At 42.1% G+C, this 23,446-nt stretch overlaps 1 protein-coding gene across 5 annotated transcripts in view; it reads left to right on the forward strand.

Annotated features, from left to right (window-relative positions):
• Positions 1-23,446, forward strand: part of AFF1 (ALF transcription elongation factor 1) — a 182,109-nt gene that overhangs the window by 15,474 nt on the left and 143,189 nt on the right. The window contains exon 1 of one of the 5 annotated variants that reach the window (XM_060779269.2): positions 9,162-9,497. The exons of the other annotated variants lie outside the window; for them this stretch is intronic. Coding sequence (XP_060635252.2) covers positions 9,481-9,497 — 17 coding nt within the window. The 5' untranslated portion in view covers positions 9,162-9,480. Of the gene's footprint in view, positions 1-9,161; positions 9,498-23,446 lie in introns of those variants that run through there. 5 annotated transcript variants of the gene reach the window in all.

A 23,446-nucleotide genomic window follows, 5' to 3' on the forward strand; every position in this document is an offset into this window, starting at 1 on the left:
ATTCTTTAGCTTTAGATAGCATAAAAGTAAAGGTAAAGGTTTTCCCCGACATTAAGTCTAGTTGTGTCCAGCTCCCGGGGGGGGGGGGGGGGTGCTCATCTCCATTTCTAAGCCAAAGTGCTGGCATTTTCCATAGACACCTCCAAGTCATGTGGCCAGCATAACTGTATGGAGTGCCGTTACCTTCCTGCAGAAGCTGTACCAATTGATCTGCTCACATTTGCATGTTTTTGAACTGCTAGGTTGGCAGAAGCTGGGGCTAACAGTGGGAGCTCACCTTGCTCCCCGTATTCGAACCGCCAGCCTTTCGACCAGCAAGTTCAGCAACTCAGCAGTTTAATCCACTGTGCCACCATAGCATAGAGAAGGGTTAATGCTTGTGCAGTGTTTGTTTTGCTGTATGTGCCCCTGGTCAGATTTCCCTCATTTTCTGTGATAATTGGATTTTGAAAATTTGGCTTGTTGGTGAGAAAGCTTCAGTGGAGACATCTTTACTACATGATAACTCAGGAAGGAATTTTCCTTCCGAAGGGTAGATTCTTCTCACTTCCTGTTGTCTCACCTCCGTTCTTAACTATGAGTTGTTTGTAAGTTGGATGTTTGTAACCCGGGGACTGCATGTATAACTGGCTAGCTATTCTCCCTAAGTGTGCATCTACACTATAGGCATAATGCAGTTTGACCACCACTTTAACTGTCATGACTCAATCCTATGGAATCACAAGAGTAGTATTTTGCTGGTGAAACAACATTATTTGGCAGTGAAGGCTAAAGACCTTGTAAAACTACAACTCCCAGGATTCAATAGCATTGAGCCTTGGTAGCTAATGTGGACTCAAACTGCAATGTGGATCCACCTTAGGATCTTCCAAGCTCTAAACTGGAGCATATGAAACTCCAGGACTTTATTTTTTATTGGTGAGGAGAGAGGTTTCTGTTAATCTTTTATGCCTATTTTCTTACCTCTTGAATCTCACAATTGGAGCATGTACCTTCATGTCACTTCTTGACATATGGCAACCCTATGAATTTCATAAGGTTTTTATGGGTATGAAATACTCATAAATGGTTTTGTCATGCCTTCCTCTGGATTTTGAGCATATCCTGGGCATATATAGTAGATGTTCTAACCCTGGTGGGGGGTTGTGAGGAGGTGTCGGGGGATCACCAAAGACCATTGGAAAACACAGTATTTTCTGTTGGTCATGGGGGTTCTGTCGTTGGTGGAGTGCAGAATGCTCTTTGATTGTAGGTGAACTATAAATCCCAGCAACTACAACTTCCAAATGTCAAGGTTGATTTCCCCCAAACGTCACCAGTGTTCCCATTTGGGCATATTGAGTATTTGTGCCAGATCCATTATTGTTTGAGTCCACAGTGCTCTCTGGATGTAGGCGAACTACAACTCCAAAGCTCAAGGTCAATGCCCACCAAAACCCCTTCCATTATTTTCTCTTGGTCATGAGAATTCTGTGTGCCAAGTTTGGTTCTATTCCATCATTGGTGGAGTTCAGAATGCTCTTTGATTGTAGATGAACCGCAAATCCCAGCAACTACAATTGCAAATGACAAAATCACACACACACACACACACACATAACCCCATCAGTATTCAAATTAGGGCGTATTGGGTATTTGTACCAAATTTCGTTGAGTGAATGAAAATACATTCTGCATATCAGATAGTTACATTGCGATTCATAACCATAGCAAAATTACAGTTATGGAGTAGCCACAAAAATAATTTTATGGTTGGGGGTCACCACAACACGAAGAACTGTATTAAGGGGTCGCAGCATTTGGAAGGTTGAGAACCACTGTTCTAACCCCAGTAATTTCTGAGTACGTAGTCTGAAAGCCAATGCAGCTAAGCAGGTGGTGTACAACATTACTGAGAAGTAGTGATTTGAATATTGTAGTATTTAGGAAACCAGGTTTCGAATCCTCACTCAGCCATGAAAAGCGACTGTGAGCTCTTGTTCAAGCCACATTCTTTTATCCACATAGGTAGACAATGACAAATGCTATTTGAATAAATCTTTCCAAGAAAACCCCATGACAGATTTGCCTTAGGGTTACTACAAGTCATAAATGACTTGGAGGCACACAGCAACAACAGCAAAACTTAGTAGTGGATAAGAACACAACTTTTATTATGAGAGAAGAGCAGGTTCAAAGTACAACGGCACACCACTGAGTAACTAAAGAGGGTCACCACACATGAGCTATTTAAGCAGTATTTTCTAGTTTGGAGTGTGCTGTTTTCAGACAATTTACATCCATCTAAAACACAGACATGTACTTTTCACCTGAAGAACAGACAAGCATCCCGAGCTCTGAGGATTACCTGGGAAGGAATCCCACTGGAGCATTGCAACGCACCCAAATACCTGGGAGTCACTCTGGACCGTGCTATGACCTACAAGAAGCACTGCCTGAATATCAAGCAAAAAGTGGGTGCTAGAAACAATATCATATGAAAGCTGACTGGCACAACCTGGGGATCACAACCAGATACAGTGAAGACATCTGCCCTTGCGCTGTGCTACTCTGCTGCTGAGTATGCATGCCCAGTGTGGAACACATCTCACCATACTAAAACAGTGGATGTAGCTCTTAATGAGACATGCTGCATTATCACGGGGTATCTGCGCCCTGCACCACTGGAGAAATTACACTGTCTAGCCAGTATTGCACCACCTGACATCCGCCGGGAAGTAGCAGCCAATAGTGAAAGGACCAAGGCAGTGACATCTCCAGCTCATCTCTTGTTTGGGTATCAGCCAGCACAACAATGACTTAAATCAAGAAATAGTTTTCTAAGATCTGCAGAGACACTCGCTGGAACACCCCAGCAAGCGAGAGTCCAAAAGTGGCAGGCTCAAACCCAGAACCTCAATCAATGGCTGATACCAAATGAAAGACTCCCCCCTGGGCACACAGAAGACTGGGTGACTTGGAAGGCGCTGAACAGATTGGGCTCTGGCACCATGCGATGCAGAGCTAATTTTAAGAAAAGGCGCTGCAAAGTGGAATCCTCGATATGCGAGTGTGGAGAAGAGCAAACCACTGACCACCTGCTGCAATGCAACCTGAGCCCTGCTACATGCACAACCTTCTTGCGGCAACACCAGAGGCACTCCAAGTGGCCAGCTACTGGTCAAAGGACATTTAATCAACTACCAAGCTTGCAAACTTTGTGTTTTGTCTGTCTGTCTGTCTGTTTTGTTAAAAATGTAATACAACTGTCTGGTTGCTCCTGACATGATAAATAAATAAATAAACTAATGTAGAAATAAATACATAGTGTTGCGAAGTCAGTTCTTGGTCTAGGAAGCAGGTCTGAATGTTGCTAACTCATGAAGTCTAGTTGGTGTTCTTCAGCAAGTTGTTATTCTTTGGCTTAACTGATCAGTGATATATACTACCTGAATTCTGTGGAGGAAAGCAATACTGCAATGTAATATTTAATGTATTGTCAAAGGCTTTCATGGCTGGAATCACCGGGTTGTTGTAGCTTTTTTGGGCTATATGGCCATGTTCTAGAAGCATTCTCTCCTGACGTTTCACCTGCATCTATGGCAAGCATCCTCAGATTCCCAAATTAATCTGTGCTGCTAATTATTCAAACAAATGTAATATTTGTTTGAATAATTAGCAGCACATATTAGTTTTTCACACCCTTTGTTATCATAACTACCCTTGAAGTAGGCTTGGGGTACATCTACATTGTAGAATTAATGCAGTTCTATTTGTTGTCAAAGGCTTTCATGGCCAGAGTCACTGGGTTGCTGTAAGTTTTCCGGGCTGTATGGCAAAACGTCAGGAGAGAATGCTTCTGGAACATGGCCATACAGCCTGAAAAACTTTTAGCAACCCAATGCAGTTCTATTTAATTGCCATGGCTCAATGCTGTAGAATCATGAGGTTTGTAGTTTTTCAAGGTCTTTAGTCTTCTCTGTCAAAGAGTGCTGGTGCCTCATCAGACTACAACTCCCAGTATTTCCATAGCATTGAACCATGGCAATCCAAGTTGTGTCGAACTACAGTAATTTTCCAATGTAGAGGCACCCTCAGCCTGTTCTGGGTTCAGATGGAGCTTGAGTTGATACAGCTTGGCAACAGGAGACCCCACCTTGCAGGCTGCCACTCTACACCATTGCCATTTCTCCACCATGGGTCACATCATCCTGGGGTGAATCTACAGTGTAGAATTAGTGCAGGCTGACACCACTTTAACTGTGTTGTTGAAGGCTTTCATGGCTGGAATCACTGAGTTACTGTAAGTTTTCGGGTCTGTATGGCCATGTTCCAGAAGCATTTTCTCCTGACATTTTGCCCACATCAATAGCAGGCAACCACAGAGATCGTGAGGTCTGTTGGAAACTAGACAAATTGGGTTTATATATCTGGAATGTTCAGGGTGGAAGAAATCACTCTTGTCTGTTTGAGGCAAGTGTAAATGTTGAATTTGGCCACCTTGAGTAGCATTTAATGGCCTTGCAGCTTCAAAGTCTGGCTGGTTGCTGCCTGGAAGGATCCTTTATTGAGAGGTATTAGCTTGCCCTGATTTATTCTTGTCATGAATTCCCCTGTTTTTTTTAGTATTGTTCTTTATTTACTGTCCCTATTATTTGAACATATTATTTGAGAACACAGAAATGCTGGACCACTCAAACAAGCACCATGTCAGACTACACTGAGAAGTCATTGAAATTCACAAGCATGTGGACAATTTCAACAGAAAGTAGGAAACTGTGAAAATGAACAAAATCTGGCTACCGGTATTTAAAAAATCTCTAAAATCAGGATAGTAAATTTCCAGACAAGAATAAGTCAGGGCCAGCGAACACCTCCCAACAAAGGATTCCTCCAGACAACCACCAGCCAGGCTTTGAAGTTGCAAGGCCATTAAATGCTAATCAAGTTGGCCATCTGCAACATCCACACCTGCCTCAAGCAGACAAGAGTTTTTTCTCCCATCCTGGACATCTCACAGATATTTAACCCCCACTTGCCTATTTTCCAACAGACCTCACAACTTCTGAGGATGCCTGCCATAGATATGGGTGAAACGTCAGGTAGGAATGCTTCTGGAACATGGCCATACAGCCCAGAAAACTCACAGCAACCCAACACTTTAACTGCTATGGAATCATGGAAGCTGTAGCTTTGCAATGTCTTTGGCCTTCTCTGCCAATGAGTGTGCTATGGAATCCCAGGGTTCCATAGCATTGGACTATAGGAATTAAAGTGCTACCAAATTGTGTTCATTCTGCAGTGTGGATGCAGCCTAAAACACCAGCTGAGCATGCTCCTTTTGTGCAAAGGCTCCAGTATCTTTCCTCCTTGCCGCCTGCCTCTCTTTCTTTCTCTCTGCCCCATGCAGCAGAGCTCTTGGCTGGCATGCCAGCACAGTGCCTGACGGTTGGGAACTCTTTGTACCGGTTGGAGCATGTTTGTACATTGTTAAGGCTTTTGGCACTCGCCCTTTCCCCTCGCTCCCCATTCCTCCTCTCTCTAAATCTGCAGGGCAGGGTGTCAAGCCCTGGGATCTCCCTGGATTCACCTTTCCTCTTCTGTGATCAGTCCCCATTCCCCATCACTTGTCCTTTGCTTTTATTCCTATTGTATTTCTATGACTACTGCGACTACTACTAGGAATAAAAGCAAAGAAAAAAGGACATTTTTTTCTTTGCTTTTATTCCTATTGTATTACTAATGAGGAGCCACGGTGGCACAATGGGTTAAATGCTTGTGCCGGCTGAACTGCTGACCTTAAAGTTGGCGGTTCAAATTCATGAGATGAGGTGAGCTCCCTTTTGTCCACTCCAGCTTCCCATGAGGAGACATGAGAGAAGCCTCCCACAGGATGGTAAAACATCTGGGCGTCCTCTGGGCAACGTCCCTGCAGATGGCCAATTTTTTTCATACCTCATGTTGTGGTGACCTCCAACCATAAAATTATTTTCGTTGCTACTTCATAACTGTAATTTTTTCTACTGTTATGAATTGTAATGTAAATATCTAATATGCAGGATGTATTTTCATTCAGTGGACCAAATTTGGCACAAATACCCAATACACCCAAATTTGAATACTGGTGGGGTGGGGGTGGGTGGTTGATTTTATGATTGGGGAGTTATAGTTGCTGGGATTTATAGTTAACCTACAATCAAAGAGCATTCTGAATTCCACCAACCATGGAATTCAACCAGACTTGACACACAGAAGTCCCATGACCAACAGAAAATACTAGGAAGGGTTTGGTGGGCATTGATCTTGAGTTTTGGAGTTGTAATTCACCTACATCCAGAAAACACTGTGGACTCAAAAAGTGATGGATCTGGACCAAACCTGGCACCAATACTCAGTATGCGCAAATGTAAACACTGGTGGAGTTTGGGGAAAATAGGCTTGACATTTGGGAGTTGTAGTTGCTGGGATTTATAGTTCACCTACAATCAAAGAGCATTCTGAAAGCCACCATTGATAGAATTGGGCCAAACCCCCCACACAGAACCCCCATGACCAACAGAAAATACTGTGTTTTCTGATGGTGTTTGATGACCCCTCTGACACTCCCTTGTGACCCCCCCAGGGGTCCTGACCCCCAGGTGGAGTAATGCTGACCTATTACAATGCAGTCTGAGCCCTGCCGCATGCACAATGAGGGACCTTTTTATAGCAACACCAGACACACTCCAAGTGGCTAACAACTGGCCAAAGGACATTTAGTCCAATGCCAAGTTTTTAAACTTTGTTTTTGTTTTATAAATAAACTAGCCATCCCCTGCCACGCTTTGTTGTGGCCCAGTCTGTGTATATGTGTTTTTTGTGTGTATATATGTGTATATGTATGTGTATATATGTGGTTTTGCACATGCATTGTAATGTATTTTTTATTTTTGGGCTTTTTGCGTCTCTTCCACTGTGTTGTTTAGTGTTTTTATGAGTGATGGTCACTTGTTAGCCTGATAGGTGTATTGTGTCCAAATTTGGTGTCAATTCGCCCAGTTGTTTTTGAGTCATGTTAATCCCACAAACAAATGTTACATTTTTATTTATATAGATTACTACTGTATCCTCAGTTTGCTTCCAACATGATAAATAAAAATAGTCAAAGGTACCTTTATTTACAAAATATTCATTACAAGATATTTGCAAAGTACTATCTATTTGAAAATGCTTGGTATACATAATAGGTTTGTTCGGTCACCCTGTATTTACAATAGGAGCAAAAGATCAAACAAGATATATACAAAATACTATCTACTTGAAAATGCTTATTATATAATGCGTTTGTTATTTTTCCCCCCCTACGTATGGAGACTTTTGGTTCACCCTGTGTTTACAAATAGAAGCAAAAGAACAAACAAGATATATACAAAATACTATCTATTTGAAAATGCCTGCAATATATAATGGGTTTGTTATTTCTTTTCCCTATATATGGAGACTTTTAGGTCACCCTGTGTTTATAATAGAAGTAAAAAAACAAGATACATACAAAATACTTTCCATTGGAAAATGCTTGTTATACATAATGGGTTTGTTAATGTTTTCCTATATATGGAGACTTTTGGGTCACCCTGTGTCTATAATAGAAGCAAAAGAACAAACAAGGTATATATAAAATACTGTCTCCTTGAAAATGCTTGTAAGATAATGAGTTTGTTAATTGTTTTCCTATGTATGGAGACTTTTGGGTCACCCTGGGTTTACAATAGAAGCAAAAGAACAAACAAGTTATATACAAAACACTGTCTACTTGAAAATGCTTGTAATATATAATGGGTTTGTTAATGTTTTCCTATGTATGGAGACTTTTGGGTCACCCTGTGTTTACAATTATTATTATTATTATTATTATTATTATTATTATCATCATCATCTTTATTTGTACCCTGCTAGCATCTCCCGAAGGACTCGATGCGGCTTACAAAGGCCAAGGCCTCAGTAAAAACAACAACATAGCAATACATATAGCATTATAAAGCAAGTCAAACATCAAGCAATAACAGTAAACAATAAAACAATACACCTCGACACAATAAAACTAGGGCTGGCCAGATGTAATGGGTACAGGTTAAAAAGTGCTGAGTATGACAGGTGGAATATAGGATTTTGGGGTAAGTGCAATGTGCAGGGGGCCCCCGGTGGCGCAGTGGGTTAAAGCACTGAGCTGCTGAGCTTGTTGATCGAAAGGTCGCAGGTTCGATTCCGGGGAGCGGCGTGAGCTTCCGCTGTCAGCCCTAGCTTCTGCCAACCTAGCAGTTTGAAAACATGCAAATGTGAGTAGATGAATAGGTACCGTTTCAGAGGGAAGGTAACGGTGCCAGCCACATGACCTTGGAGGTGTCTACGGACAACACTGGCTCTTCGGCTTAGAAATGGAGATGAGCACCACACCCCAGAGTCAGACATGACTGGACTTAATGTCAGGGGACTACCTTTACCTTTACCTAAAGTGCTTCTGGGGCATATTGCTGGAGTTTCCTATTCTGGAAAGGCACACCGGAACAGCCAGGTTTTCAAACTCTTCCTGAAGACTGCCAGTGTAGGGGCTTGTCTAATATCCTTGGGGAGGGTGTTCCAAAGTCGGGGGGGGCACCACAGAAAAGGCCCTGTCCCTTGTCCCCACCAGCCGTGCCTGCGACGCAGGTGGGATTGCGAGCAGGGCCTCTCTGGATAATAGAAGCAAAAGAAGAAACAAGATATATACAAAATATTATCTACTTGAAAATGCATGTTATTTTTTCCCCTAATAAACATGCAATTTCAAAAGTTTTGTGGAAGCTCCTCAAAGCAGCCCAGTCCCCTTTGACAGGACAAGGCTTCCATCTCAGGAGGAGGATTGTACCATTTGGGGGAGGGGGGCACAGACTCCTCTAATTTGAGTATTTACAGGCAAGAGGAAATACAAACATTGTGTGAAGCTGGAATCCTCCTCTTTTAGCATTTGTTGGGATGGGGAAGGGAGTCTTTGCAAATGAATGCAAATAAATGCAAAGGAAAGCGCCATCCCTCCCCCCAGATAAATGCCTCCATCCCTGGGGGTGCTTTACCTGCAGAGCAGCAGCAGGAGGGAACCCCCAAGCCAGCCCAGCCCCCTTGTTGGCTGTCTTCTCCTGCCTGGCTTTGGGCTTGCAATGCCTCGCCCTGGTCTGGAGGAGGCTCTGCGTTGCCCGGATGTCTGTCAAAGTGCTCGGGCAGGACTCCTCCACCGGAGTCGACACAGAGAGAGAGAGAGAGAGAGAGAGAGAGAGAGGCTGAGCTCAGGAAGCGAGTGCTACTGTTTAGCCTTTTGGAGAGGAAGCCAGGCAAAGGGAGGCGAGAAGGACGAAGCCTTGGAGAGAGAGAGCCGCTTCCCCGGGGAAGGCCAATGGAGGAGAAGTTTTGGGGTCTGGGCGGCGGGTAGGGCAAGGGCGCCCCAAAGGCTGCTGATGGACCAGAGGCGCCCACTTTGCTAACTTCACTATGGCCGCCCAGTCAAGGTAAGCTCAGGAAAAGCAAGAGCCACAATATTGGGAGCCAGCCCTCCTCTTCCCCCCTTTTCCCTTCCCTTTGCGCATTCTTCCCTTGCCTTCTCTCAGCTGCTCTCCTTCAAGGCTTTGCTGGCCAGGCTCCAAAAGTTTGGGCTTCCCCATCTCTTCCCATTGGGAAAGGAAAAGGCAAGCCCATCAGTTGGAAACAGAGCAAGCCCTTCTTTATTGACTTTTTTCCTTTCTCCCCCTAAAGGTTTGAGACAACCCCAAAGGTTGAAACATTAAAACATTAATCGCCTTTCGAATTGGCTGTAAAAAAACAGCTCTGAAAGCTGAAGGCTGAACTCTTGTGGTTGTGTTTTCCTTTTTTTTTTCTTCTTCAAATGGGGCCCCTGCTAGGGAAAAAATGGGTGAGACTTAATGCTGATCTTGTTCTTATCTGTATCACTATGTGTGTATGGATCCATAGGAGCAAATGTACACACTAGGATTATTATTATTGTTGTTGTTTTGGTGTTTTCGGTTTCCTTTGGGTTGTTGCTCAGGGGCTTTCCACACAGCTCTATATCCCAGAATATCAAGGCAGAAAACCCATATTATCTAATTATTACTATTATTATTTTGGTGTTTTCAGTTTCCTTTGGGTTGTTGCTCAGGAGCCTTCCACACAGCCCTCCTTCCCAGAATATCAAGGGAGAAAACCCATATTATCTAATTATTACTATTATTATTAATAATATTATCTTATTATTATTATTATTCTTATTATGGTGTTTTCGGTTTCCTTTGGGTTGTTGCTTAGGAGCCTTCTACACAGCCCTATATCCCAGAATATCAAGGCAGAAAACCCATATTATCTTATTACTATTATTATTAATAATATTATCTTATTATTATTATTATTTGGTGTTTTCGGTTTCCTTTGGGTTGTCGCTCAGGGGCCTTCCACACAGCCCTATATCTCAGAATATCAAGGCAGAAAACCCATATTATCTTATTATTATTAATAATAATATTATCTTATTATTATTAATAATAATATTTTGGTGTTTTCAGTTTCCTTTGGGTTGTGGCTCAGGAGCCTTCCAGACAGCCCTATATCCCAGAATATCAAGACAGAAAACCCATATTATTTTATTACTATTACTATTATTAATATTATCTTATTACTATTACTATTATTATTATTATTATTATTATTATTATTATGGTGTTTTCGGTTTCCTTTGGGTTGTCGCTCAGGGGCCTTCCACACAGCCCTATATCCCAGAATATCAAGGCAAAAACGCCATATTATCTAATTACTACTACTACTACTACTACTACTGTGTTTTCAGTTTTCTTTGGGTTGTCACTCAGGGGCCTTCCACACAGCCCTATATCCCAGAATTTATCAAGGCAGAAAACCCATATTTTATTATTATTATTATTATTATTGTTTTGGTGTTTTCAATTTCCTTTGGGTTGTCGCTCAGGGGCCTTCCACACAGCCCTATATCCCAGAATATCAAGGCAGAAACCCCCACATTATCTAAGTGTGGACTCAAATAACCCACTTCAAACCGGATATTGTGGGATTTTCTGCCTTTATATTCTGGGATATAGGGCTGTGTGGAAGGGCCCTCAGATTAAAATGGTCGCAGATCAGATTAAATGAGAACTGGCTGGGTGTCTGAAGGTGAGGAATCTACTGAGTAGGCAATGTCATGGGAATGCTTTAGGTGTCTCTGGGCCTTTCCACACAGCCCTATATCTCAGAATATCAAGGCAGAAAATCCCTTATTATCTGAGTATGTACTCGAACCCCTTTCACACAGCTGAACAAAATCCCATATTATCTGCTTTGAACTGGAATATATGGCACTGTGGACTAAGAGAACCCAGTTCAACTAAAATATTGTGAATTTTTTTTGCTTTAATATTCTGTGTTATATGACTCTGTGGAAGGGCCCTCAGATAACCCAGTTCAAAGCAGATATTGTGGGATTTCTCTACCATTTTATTTTTTGTTTGTTTTATTGTATATTTGGTTATTGTTTTGCATATTACTTTGATGTTATTATTTGCTTGTTTGTATTGTATTTTGCTTGATTGTAATTCTTGGGCTTGGCCTTTTGTTAGCTGCCCCGAGTGCCCTTTTGGGAGATGGTGGTGGGGTATACATAAAGATGATGATGATGATGATTATTATTATTATTATTATTTTCTGCCTTGATATTCTGGGATATAGGGCTGTGTGGAAGAGACCTAGGAAGAGGATCCACAAAGGATTCCCTTCCTATGTCCATAAAGGGAAGCATAATGTTCTCTTCTTAGGGTCCTTCCACACAGTCCTATGTCCCAAAATATCAAGACAGAAAATTTCACAATAACTGCTTTGAACTGGGTTATCTGAGTCCACACCGCCATGTATTTCAGTTCAAAGCAGATAATGTGGGATTTTATTCAGCTGTGTGGAATGTGCCTTAGTCCACACTCAGATAATATGGGATTTTCTGCCTTGATATTCTGGGATATAGGGCTGTGTGGAAGAGCCCTTACGCTTCACTTCAAGGAGGTGAATCCAGGCCTCCATTTTTGGTTGCCCTTAATCACAATGGGTTTACTTCTTGGAAGGGAAGAAGGATATTGACTAGTGATAAAATGCTCCCTTCCTTTGGAGTGGAAAGAAAGGTCTACTTGAAGACATTCCCTAACTAAATGTGGGTTATCTGGCTGGCTTTATTTCAGAGCGTCTGGCCACTGTGTTTGGAAGCCTTTTTGAGGATTCATAGCCGCCACCCTCCCAGCCCAGGCAGGCTATTTCCAGATGAGGTTTGGCTCTGGGAGTAGTCATGTCGGTTCCTGTATTTCTGCTCCTGGTTGGAAACCAGGAGGTGGAAATAGGGCGAGTGGCATGTCGGGTAAAAATGACTGGTCACTGCTGCTTGGGGCTGGTGAATAAGCCAAGGATGTCTTCGTGGTGCAGAGATGTGCGACTTCACAAGTTTGGAGGGCAGTGTACAGTAGAGAGAATAATGCTAATAGATTAATCACAAGATGTTGAGCTAATAGTCCATGGCATAATTTGGAAGCATTTGTCACCAGCTTATGGAGATAGCTTCTATACCAGTGTTTCTCAAACTGGGAGTCAGGCCTGGGGGGGGGGGGGGTCATGAGGGCGTGTCAGAGGGGTTGCCAAAGATCATCAGAAAACACAGTATTTTTTGTTGTTCATGTCGATTCTGTGTGGGAAGTTTGGCCCAATTTAATCATTGGTGGGGTTCAAAATGCTCTTTGGTTTTAGGTGAACTATAAATCACAGCAACTCCAACTCCCAAATGTCAAGGTCTATTTTCCCCAAACTCCACCAGTGTTCACATTTGGACATATTGAGTATTTGTGCCAAGTTTGGTCCTGATCCATCATTGTTTGAGTCCACAGTGCTCTCTGGATGTAGGTGAACTATAACTCCAAAACTCAAGGTTACTGCCCACCAAACCCTTCCAGTTTTTTCTGTTGATCATGGGAGTTCTTTGTGCCAAGATTGTTTCAATTCCATTGTTGGTGTAGTTTGGAATGCTCTTTGATTGTAGGTGAACTATACATCCCAGCAACTACAACTCCTAAATGACAAAATCAATCTCTTCCAATCTCACCAGTATTCAAATTCGGTTATATTAGGTATTTGTGCCAAATTTGGTCAAGTGAATGAAAATACATCCTGCGTATCAGATATTTACATTACGATTCCTAACAGTAGCAAAATTACAGTTATGAAGTAGCAACGAAAATAATTTTATGGTTGGAGGGTCACCACAACATTAGGAGCTGTATTAAGGGGTCACGGCATTAGGAAGGTTGAGAACCACTGCTCTATATAATTAGTTGGCCTTCTTCCCTAATCTTCTAGAAGACTCTCTGGTAGATTTGCCAAAACCATTATTTGCCTACTCAGCATGCAGTGATCACATACAAAGTGTTTGGAAAACCTGGCATGAGTTGGAGTGGAGCAGAGCGTTCCCGCTAACTTTATTTTTGGTTTACAAAGAGATCTTGTAGCACCTTTTGAGACTGTGAGAAAGACGTTGTTAGCATAAGCTTCCATGGACTAATTCTACCTCATCAGATTTATTTTTAATGATTAGGAAGTAATAGGATTGAACTTGGTTTGTTCTTGTGTTTGTTACTATTCCTGTATGTTACTGGTCTACAGACATTGGGAGCACTGTGTATACCATTTCCCCAATTAAATCCTGTTCTTTGTGGGTAGAAAAAAAGTTTTGTATGTATTTTAAAAAACCCAGAAAGGGACATGTTGTCTGTTGACATATGTTTTCAACTGTGCCTCTGGAGAACAGTAAAATACACTTCTTTTTACAGCAGCCCCCTGTCGAAGACCTTGTCACGTTACAGATTGTTCAGTAACAAAAAAATCCCAGAGATAGAGTTGTTTTCTGTGTTAAGAGAGGCCATTTTTGTAATCCAAGCCAGGCTGGCTTCTGTTTGCCCTGGAGGTGAAGGGGAAAAAGTTTGGCAGCAGAAACTGAGGAAGGGGGAGGAGAAGCATTGGGTTGCAGTAATCTTCCTTACGCCGAAAGGAAAACTTTCTTAAACTGATATAATACAGTAAAGAAATAATTATACATTTTCTGCTGTCTGATTCACCTCTCTATCAAAAGTCTGTTTCATATATGCAAAAATACTTTCCCCACCTCAACTTTTAGTGCCTTCCAGATGTGTTGAACTATAATTCGCCCCTCAGAAAACTGGGAAACCAGATTTGGAAAAAAAACTGAGTTTAAGGATATTGGAATATTTTATTGGATTCAGCAAGAGTGATCTTCACGCGGTGTATATTTTCCCCATACTGGATTGGATTATACTTTTGCACCTCCAAAGCATGGCCAACTGTGATTATCACAAGATTCTCTTTGGAGGGCCTGAATGATAGGCTTGCGTTTCCTTCTCTCAAAGTGAGACTTGAATGCTAAAGTGGTATTTCCACATGCCTTGGGCAACTCTACTCAAAGATTGTAGGAGTAAATGTACATGCAGAATTGGGCATCAGGTTGACTATGTTTTGCTGCTTAGCAGTCCACTGCTGTTCCCCTGGTTCTGTGGTTTTTGTGGTCTATCACTTCAGAATGTTCTGAGTGCGGTTACACTCCACTTAAGATGCTGGTGTACATCTTAAATGTGCTACTGAATTGAGTTGTGAGCCTGGAAATGCAAGCTTCAGTGGCAGCCAGGTGTACATTTGCACAGTCAAAGCTTGTGCACTAACTGTGCTATTTATTTATTACTAGCTTGGGGACCCGGCACTGCCCGGGTTATTAGAGAAAGGAATTGTATATCAAGGTTGGTGTTCATCAGTTATTTATATGGCTCGCAGTAGTCTCAGGAAGTTAGTGAAGGTACTGTGAGTCCCATCATCTGTGGTCCATCGTCTTCCAAACTGCACCAGGATGGAGAGAGGGTCATGGGGGCTCTGTGTGCTAAGTTTGGTCTTGATCAGTCATTGGATGAGGGTCACAGCAGTCTCAGAAAGTGAGTTAAGATACTGCAAGTCCCATCATCCATAGTCTCCCTCAAACATCACCAGAATGTTGAGTTGGCCATGGGGGCTCTCTGTGCCAAGTTTGGTCTTTATTGGTATTTGGATGAATGTCACTGTGGTTTCAGGAAGTGAGTGAAGGTACTGCAAGTCCCATCATCCATTGTCCGTACTCCTCCAAACAGCACCAGGATGTAGAGTCTCTCATGGGGGCTCTGTGTGCCAAGTTTGGTCTTGATTGGTCATTAGATGAGGGTTGCAGCAGTCTTGGGAAGTGTGTGGAGGTACTTGAAATCCCATCATCCATTGTCCGTACTCCTCCAAACAGCACCAGGATGTAGAGTCTCTCAGGGGGCTCTGTGTGCCAAGTTTGGTCTTGATTGGTCATTAGATGAGGGTTGCAGCAGTCTTGGGAAGTGTGTGGAGGTACTTGAAATCCCATCATCCATAATCTGTTCTCCCCCAAACCTCACCAGAATGTTGAGTTGGCCATGGGGGTTCTGTGTGCCAAGTTTGGTCTTCATCAGTCATTGGATGAGGGTCTCAGTAGTTTCAGTAAGTGAGTGAAGGAACTGCAAGTCCCATCGTCCATGGTGCATCATCCTCCAAACTGCACCAGGATGTAGAGTGCATCATGGAGACCCAATGTGCCAAGTTTGGTCCTTACCGGAAATTGGATGATGGTTGCAGTGGTCTCAGGAATTGAGCGAAGATACTGCAAGTCCCATAATCCATGCTCGATCTACAGTCAAACCACACCATGGCGTAAAGTGGGTCATGAGAGGTCTATGTGCCAAGTTTGGTGTTGTTCAGTCATTGTTGAGGGTCGCAGCAGTCTCGGAAAACGAGTAGAGGTACTTCAAGTCCCATCATCCATGGTATGCCCTACTTCAAACCGCAGTAGGATGTAGAGTGGGTCATGGGGGCTCTGTGTGCCAAGTTTGGTTTTGTTCGGACATTAGATGAGGGTTGCAGCAGTCTTGGGAAGAGAGTGGAGGTACTTGAAGTCCTATCATCCATGGCCTGTCCTCCTCGAAAGTACACCAGGATGTAGAGTGGGTCATAGGGACTCTGTGTGCCAGGTTTGGTCTTGATCCGTCATTGGCAAGGGTCTCAGTGGTCTCAGGAAGTGAGTGAAGTGACTGCAAGTCCCATCAACCATTGTCAAATTCTTCCAAACCGCACCAGGATGTAGAGTGGGTTATGCGGGCTCTCTGTGTAAATTGTGGTCCTGATCCATCATTGTTGGCAGTTATAATGGTTTTAGGAAGGGAGTGCAGGTATTGCAAGTCCCATCGTCCATGGTGCATCCTCCTCCAAGCCGCACCAGGATGTAGAGTGGGTCATGGAGACTCAGTGTGCCAAGTTTGGTCTTTATCGGTAATTGGATGAGGGTTGCAGTGGTCTCAAGAATTGAGCAAAGGTACTGCAAGTCCCATAATCCATGGTCCATCCCCTGCCAAACCACACCAGGCGTAAAGTGGGTCATGAGAGGTCTATGTGCCAAGTTTGGTCCTGATCAGTCATTGGATGAGATTAACAGCGGTCTCAGAATGTGAGTGATGGTACTGCAAGTCCCATCATCCATGGTTCATCCTCCTCCAAACTGCAGTAGGATGTCGAGTGGATCTTGTGCGCTCTGTGTGCCAAGTGTGGTCTGTATTGGTAATTCTCTGACTCAGCCCCCTCTGGCCTTTTCCTTTCCTCTCTTTGTCATCTCGGAATCTTGGAATTGAGGCTGGCCAATCAGAGACCATATGCAAATTTCCTTCTCATGTCCCCGTTTCTGCCATGAACTCTTTTCTCCACCAGGGGCTCCTATTGAAGCTGGCCAATCAGAGACCATATGCAAATAGCACCGCTGCGGCAGCCAATCCGAATGTTGGAACTTTCAGGCTGGCCAATCAGAATGCTGGCACATACACCGCCGCACCGCCACACTTTTGTCCTCCACATACAAACTTTCACCTTTATTATATAGATAGATGTCAGAAACGAATTGAGGGTACAGTTGTAATGTATTTAAAAACACAAAGTTAAGAACTTGGCATTATACAAAATGTCCTTTGACCAACAGCTGGCCACTTGGCATGCCTCTGTTTTTGCAGTGAGAAGGTTTTCCATTGTGCATGTGGCAGGGTTCAGACTGCATTGTAGTAGGTGGTCTGTGGTTTGCTCTTCTCCACACTCGTATGTCGGGAGCTCTGCTTTGTAGCCCCATTTCTTAAGGTTGGCTCTGCATCTTGTGGTACCAGAGCTCTGGTACCACTAACTGTGCTCCTCCCTATATGTCACACACACCTCTTGGTTACATCCAGTTTGGGTTACCCTTAATATGCTCTTTTCACTGCTTTCTTTGAAGAGTGTGTGGAAACTGATCCAACGAACCTCAGCCAGGTTTTTAACTGGGGAACGTCACAGGAAGCACCCAACTTCCTTGTTGCAGCAACTTCATTGGCTGTTGATCTGTTACTGGGGATAATTTAAAGTGCTGCTGAAGATCTATGAAGGCCCTGTGCACCCAGACTTAGTCTATCTGAAAGATCATACTCTCTTTTATTAACATGGTCATGTTTTGAGATCTTATGGGAAAGCACTTCTTTCTGTACTATCATCTACAGAGCTGCATCTAATACAGGCATGGGCAAACTTTGGCCCTCCAGGTGTTTTGGACTCCAACTACCACAATTCCTAAGAGCTGGTAAATTGACTGGGATTTCTGGAAGTTGAAGTCCAAAGCTCCTGGAGAGCAGAAGGTTGCCTATGCCTGATCTAGTGGGAACATGGGAGCCTAGCCCCCAGGCACTGAAACTCTCTTTCTAGAGCGTTTAGACTGCCACTTTCTTTGCTGTCTTTTCGCTAACTTTTTTGTTTTGGCAGGATTTTGAGCATTGTGGAATGGGCCTTGCATAATGCACTGGATTTTCTATTAGATACTTTCTTTTCTAATGATTTCTGTTTTAAAGTGTGTTTTGTTGTTGATAGATTTTAAAACTTTTGTATATTGAGAATGTTCAGCTATGTTTGTTTTAACTGTTGCAAGCCATCTTGAATTCTAGACCTGGGCAGATATAGACATATTGTTATCATAATCCACATCATTCCATGCAGCCTTGGACAGTAAATGCACAAAATTTACTCAACTTCAGAATCTCCCTCTCTATAGAGTTTTTAAACTGAGTCTGGATGGCTATCTGCCAGAAATATTTTAGGTATGTAGTCATACATTGTAGACTTGCATCCAGTCCATCTCCTTGTCTTGTCTTGATGATTCAATAAACATGGAAGCATGCACCACTAGCTTGCACACCTGCATATACATAGATATTAGTATAGTATAGTTGCACATCAATGGCCTAAGAGGGAAATGAGCTTGATTTGGCTTGGTTTACATATGTGACATCATACAATGGTATGAACCTTGACTACACGTGTTTTATTATGTGTTCATAGTAACCAGAAAGCAGGACTTTCAGGGGAGTAAGCAAGAAGAATTGAACAGAGTACAAGATTTCCACTAGGATGAGTGGATCCTATCACAGCATGATTCCCCACTTAGTTTGCCTTTCTGCACCACTTAAACCCATTGAAAGCACTGAAATTGCATTTGTTCGTGCATTGTCCTCTGGGACTTCCAGGATAGGTACTAAACTGTCCCCATGTTACATTTTCCAAATGAAATGCCTAGCATTGATATCATGTGTTGCATTGCTTGGATGCATAACAATTGTGGGGAAGGGCAAATGACTATTGATTCTGTAATGCTGGGCAGTGGCCTAACTGTGGCAACTCTTTCAAAGGCCAACTCAAGCCTTGCACTATTTTTGAGCACAAGTTCCCCTCCTTTCTTATTGTGTTAGTTCTGTATTAACATGGTGTTAATTATTTTGTGAGGGAACGTGAGGGAGAAATGGCAGTCAAACATTACCTGAATTCCATAACCCTGCTGCTTCATTTTATTTTCTGTTTTCACTAACTTAAAAACTTAATTCTATAATTAAGTAAATGCTGATATTTCAACTTAGATCAATTACTTTAGTTAAAAATAAAGTTGTTGACCTTTTTAATTAGCAAATTTCCAACTTTAACCCATCCTAGTATTGATTACAATGTAACATGACCAATAAAATACTTTGTGTTCATTCTTGTTTTCCAAGGCACCCTTTAAAACCCCATTTTTTGATACATAAAGTATACATGGGGAACGTGTGGCCCTCCAAATGTTGTGGTGTTCCTTGAAGTGAATTTATGACAATCCTAGTAATTTGATAGGATTTTCTTTGGAAAGGAAAATTTAGAGGTGATTTGGCCAGTTCATTCCTCTGTTCAACATTAACCATACATTTCACCCTGGTTTTCTGAGTAGTATTCCTTCCTAATATTTTCCATATCAAGGATTGGTGTATTGTTTGTGTTCTCCTGTTTTTTATATTACCCTCTAGAGCTAAAGAGTCCTCTAAAATAGAAAGTGCTGTCCTTACTTAATTTGAGGAGAATTCCAGGACCGATTCAACACTTTGACTGACCAATAAGATGCTTGTATTTGGTGTTGGGTTCAATAGATTAAGGAGCACTAGAATATTGTTTTGGAAAATGTGAATCTCCATAACCATTTGGAAAATGGGATTCATAACCTTTTTTAAAAAAAACCCACTGGTCACTGGAAAGGTATGACCTTGTTAGAAGTCACAACCTTTTGAAAAATGATGTTCATGAGCATTCATGCAAGGCAACTAGGTCTCTCAGCTGTTAAACTGAGGCAAAGATATGCCAATGCACAAAAACATATATTAGCAGAGTTTCAGAAGTGTTCCTTTCGTTGTCCAAAAGCATCTACTCTCTTAAAATATAATTGCTTTTAAATCATGCTCTCAAGAGACAAAATACAGTAGTATTCTATAAAAGTAACAGAGTTGGTTTACTCACAAATCTTCGTGTAACCAATACACATATACAATACAGTAAGCAATTGTATACATAACAAACAACTAGTGGAGGGTTGAGAAGGTTGTGATTTCCAACATACGATGTTTTTAGTGCAAGAGAAAATGGGCTCAAATTGCTGTAGTGTACAATGGCTTTATGCAACAAACAATAATACTGGACATTGGAATATCCCATCTTTAAAGCTAACCAGCTATGATTCCATGATACTTTCCCCATACCTAAAGGATCCTTAAAAAGGCATAGCTTTCTCAGGTTTTACCATGGCTCTGTCTCTGCAGGTTTTGCCATAGATCCCATCCCCCTGCCGATTATGCAATGGATCCTGGGCTCACAAGATTCGAATGCTGGAAGCATCCAGAAAGCAGCAACTATCCTTTCACTGTTGCCTTTCAATGTAGCTGCAGTTCTTTGTATTAACTGGGGCGAGGGAGAGCTGCATTTTCTAAGCATTAGTATATTATTGTAAACAATACCTTTATTTGGAGGTAGTTTGGTCTGGAATTGGCAATTCAAATTAATTTGCTTTTCTGAAAACCTCCTCTTGTGTGTGCATATGTTCCTTCGAGTTGTCTGTTGACTTAAGGCAACTCTTGAGAATTTCACATAAAGTCCTATTAGGCAAGAAATACTCAGAATTGTTTGCTAGCTCCTTCCTCTGAAATAGAACCTAAAGCACCTGGAATTTGTTAGTGGCTTCCCATCCAAATATTCACCAGGGTTGAGATTGCTAAACTTCCAGAATCAGACCAGATCAGGTGCCTTTAGGGTTATAGGCCCTAAACCTGCTTTCAGTGCAAATGAAGACTGCTAGAACTCACTTGTTTAAATGGATCAGTACAGTTGTTTGCATTTTGGGAAATTCAGTTGTGGGATGTGGCTATAGGCTCTGTAGCCTGACTTTTTAAAATACACCGGCACATTATTGCTCTCTGATTGATTTCTATATCCTTTCCTCTGTAGTCATGTATGCTCTTTTTGAGGAGTGGGTCTGGGGTACGTGTAGATGTGACTGATGTACGAAAGCATAATTAGTTGTGCTGACAACATAGCATATGTATGAAAACCTATTTAAAGGGGCTATCTGAGTTATCAACCAAATGCTAATACATCTCCCATGCTGCACAAGCATTTGACTGTTTATATATTGGGAATAATTTATCTATTTTTATTAAACCACTGAGCTGCTAAAGTTGTTGACTGAAAGGTTGCAGGTTCAAATCCGGGGAGTGGCGTGAGCTTCCACTGTCAGCCCCAGCTTCTGCCAACCTAGCAGTTTGAAAACATGCAAATGTGAGTAGATCAATAGGTACCGCTCCAATGGGAAGGTAATAGTGCTCCATGCAGTCATGCCGGCCACATGACCTTGGAGGTGTCTACGGACAATGCCGGCTCTTAGGCTTAGAAATGGAGATGAGCACCACCCCCCAGAGTTAGATATGACTGGACTTAATGTCAGTGGAAAACCTTTACCTTACCTTTACCTTGATTTTATATAACTTGAGGAAATTGATACGTAGTCTTACAGTCACTGAGAGAGCTTCTCATAGCTTCACTTCAGTTTTTCAGCCCTTGTACCCACTATTTCCGTGATTGGTGCTCATATATGGTGTGATTTACGTGCTCTATAATAGACTAATGGTAGCTGGGTTTGACACGAGTTCAGCAATATCTGAAATGCCGCAGGCTTCCCATCCTAGCTTTTAAAAATACATAAAAGACAGGAAGCTTGTGTTATGTTGGGTGCTTATCCAGTTAGCCCTGTAGCTGGGAGTGGCTTTCTGGAATATCAGTAGACATTCGTTGGAAACCTGTCGATTAGCTCTTGATTTGGACTTCAGGAGACCAGGATTGAACCCCTCCCCCTTCATGACCTTAAACAAGTCACATTCCCTCAGCCTTAGGAGATGGACACTGGCAAATCACTCTATATATTTTGCCAAGAAAATTCCATGATAGGTTCACTTTAGGGTCACCATAAATCAGGAATGACTTGAAGGCACACTATAAACTCCCAGCTAGATTAGACCCATGCAATCCTTTGTTGAATATTGAGTCAACGTGTAAGTAAATATTGATACAGTGGGTTTACTGTTGTTGTTGCTATTGCTGCTGCTCCTGCTGTTGTTGTTTTTGTGTGCTTTCACTTGTGGGTTTTTCCTGAGACTTAAAAGAGTGTGTAGCTTACCCAAAATCACCCAGTGAGTTTTCATGGTCTTCCTCCATTCAGGACTAAGATAGGATTTAGGCCAGTTTCTCCAGCCATACTTAGAAAAATGCTGAGGATTGAATCTTGGAAGCTTCTGTGTGCAATGCACAGACTTTGCTCAGCAGCCATTTGGGCCCTCCTCATTACCTTTTCAGAAAGTGGCAGCATGAATAAAGTCAGCACAGACAGGCTTCGGACGGTGAGTGCCAAATGCTGACAGGGTCTTGAGTACAGTCCTCTGCCGAGCTCTGTATATTTAGATCCGTCGACTGCTGTACAAGCGCAGAAAATGCTGTCAAGGCATTCATCTACATTCAAATAATCTCTGGTGGTCAGGGGATGCATTTAGAGGCTATAAAGTGCCTCCGTTCTCTCCTGTGATGACAGCTTGCAAGGCTGTTTATATAAATCACATTACTTTAATTAAAATCTGTACCAGGATAATCTCTGAATACTGATTGCCCATAAAGGACTAGGTATACATTTCATAAATTTTTGCATTGAGGAAAACTGGAATTTCCAGTGCAATCAAAAAATGTCATGGTGTTTCATGGATCCTATGCTTGGGCATGTGAACATAAGATTATAATCTTTGTGCTTGATATACCTAGCCAAATTTAATTAAGTTTCTCAGCCTCTTAAGTGAAAAATTGAGTGAGCATTACCTTCATCATAACTTCTTAAGATTTTAGAAGGTGTACAATAAGTAATAATCTCTTGACTTAGTCCCCTGTGTAGCCTATGCATGACCAAGGTCTCTTCTAATTGGAAATTGACCCTGAGATTTCACCAGGCATTGCTGGTGTTTTGCCTCATTACGAGTTTCTGGAATTTTGTGTTTTGCCTCATTACGAGTTTCTGGAATTGGGCAAGTGCAGTATACATTTATATATTTTCTCTAACACTATTTTCTTCTTCCCTTTCCCCCCATTTCCCAGAGTCCTGCTAACAAGGACTATAACCACTCTGAGTCCCCTTCGGGGTGAGAAGGGCAGCATATAAATGTTGCAAATAAATAAATAAAAATAAACAGCAGCAGTCCATTTTATTTGGCATGAATAATTATTCCTGATTTGCATCATTCTGGTACAATTTGTATCCTTATTGTAAATTTTTTTTGCAGAAACTAATTTTGATCCCTGAGAGACTAAAGTGCAGTGTATCTAGATCTTTTCTGACGGAACATATTTCATTTCCTTGTACCACATTTCTCCTGGACCAGGCATCAGAGATTGTCCCTAAACCCATATTCAAACGGAGGAATGATTC

The sequence above is a fragment of the Anolis sagrei genome, chromosome 5, assembly GCF_037176765.1.
Source record: "Anolis sagrei isolate rAnoSag1 chromosome 5, rAnoSag1.mat, whole genome shotgun sequence".
In the NCBI taxonomy this organism is placed as follows: Eukaryota; Metazoa; Chordata; class Lepidosauria; order Squamata; family Dactyloidae; genus Anolis; species Anolis sagrei.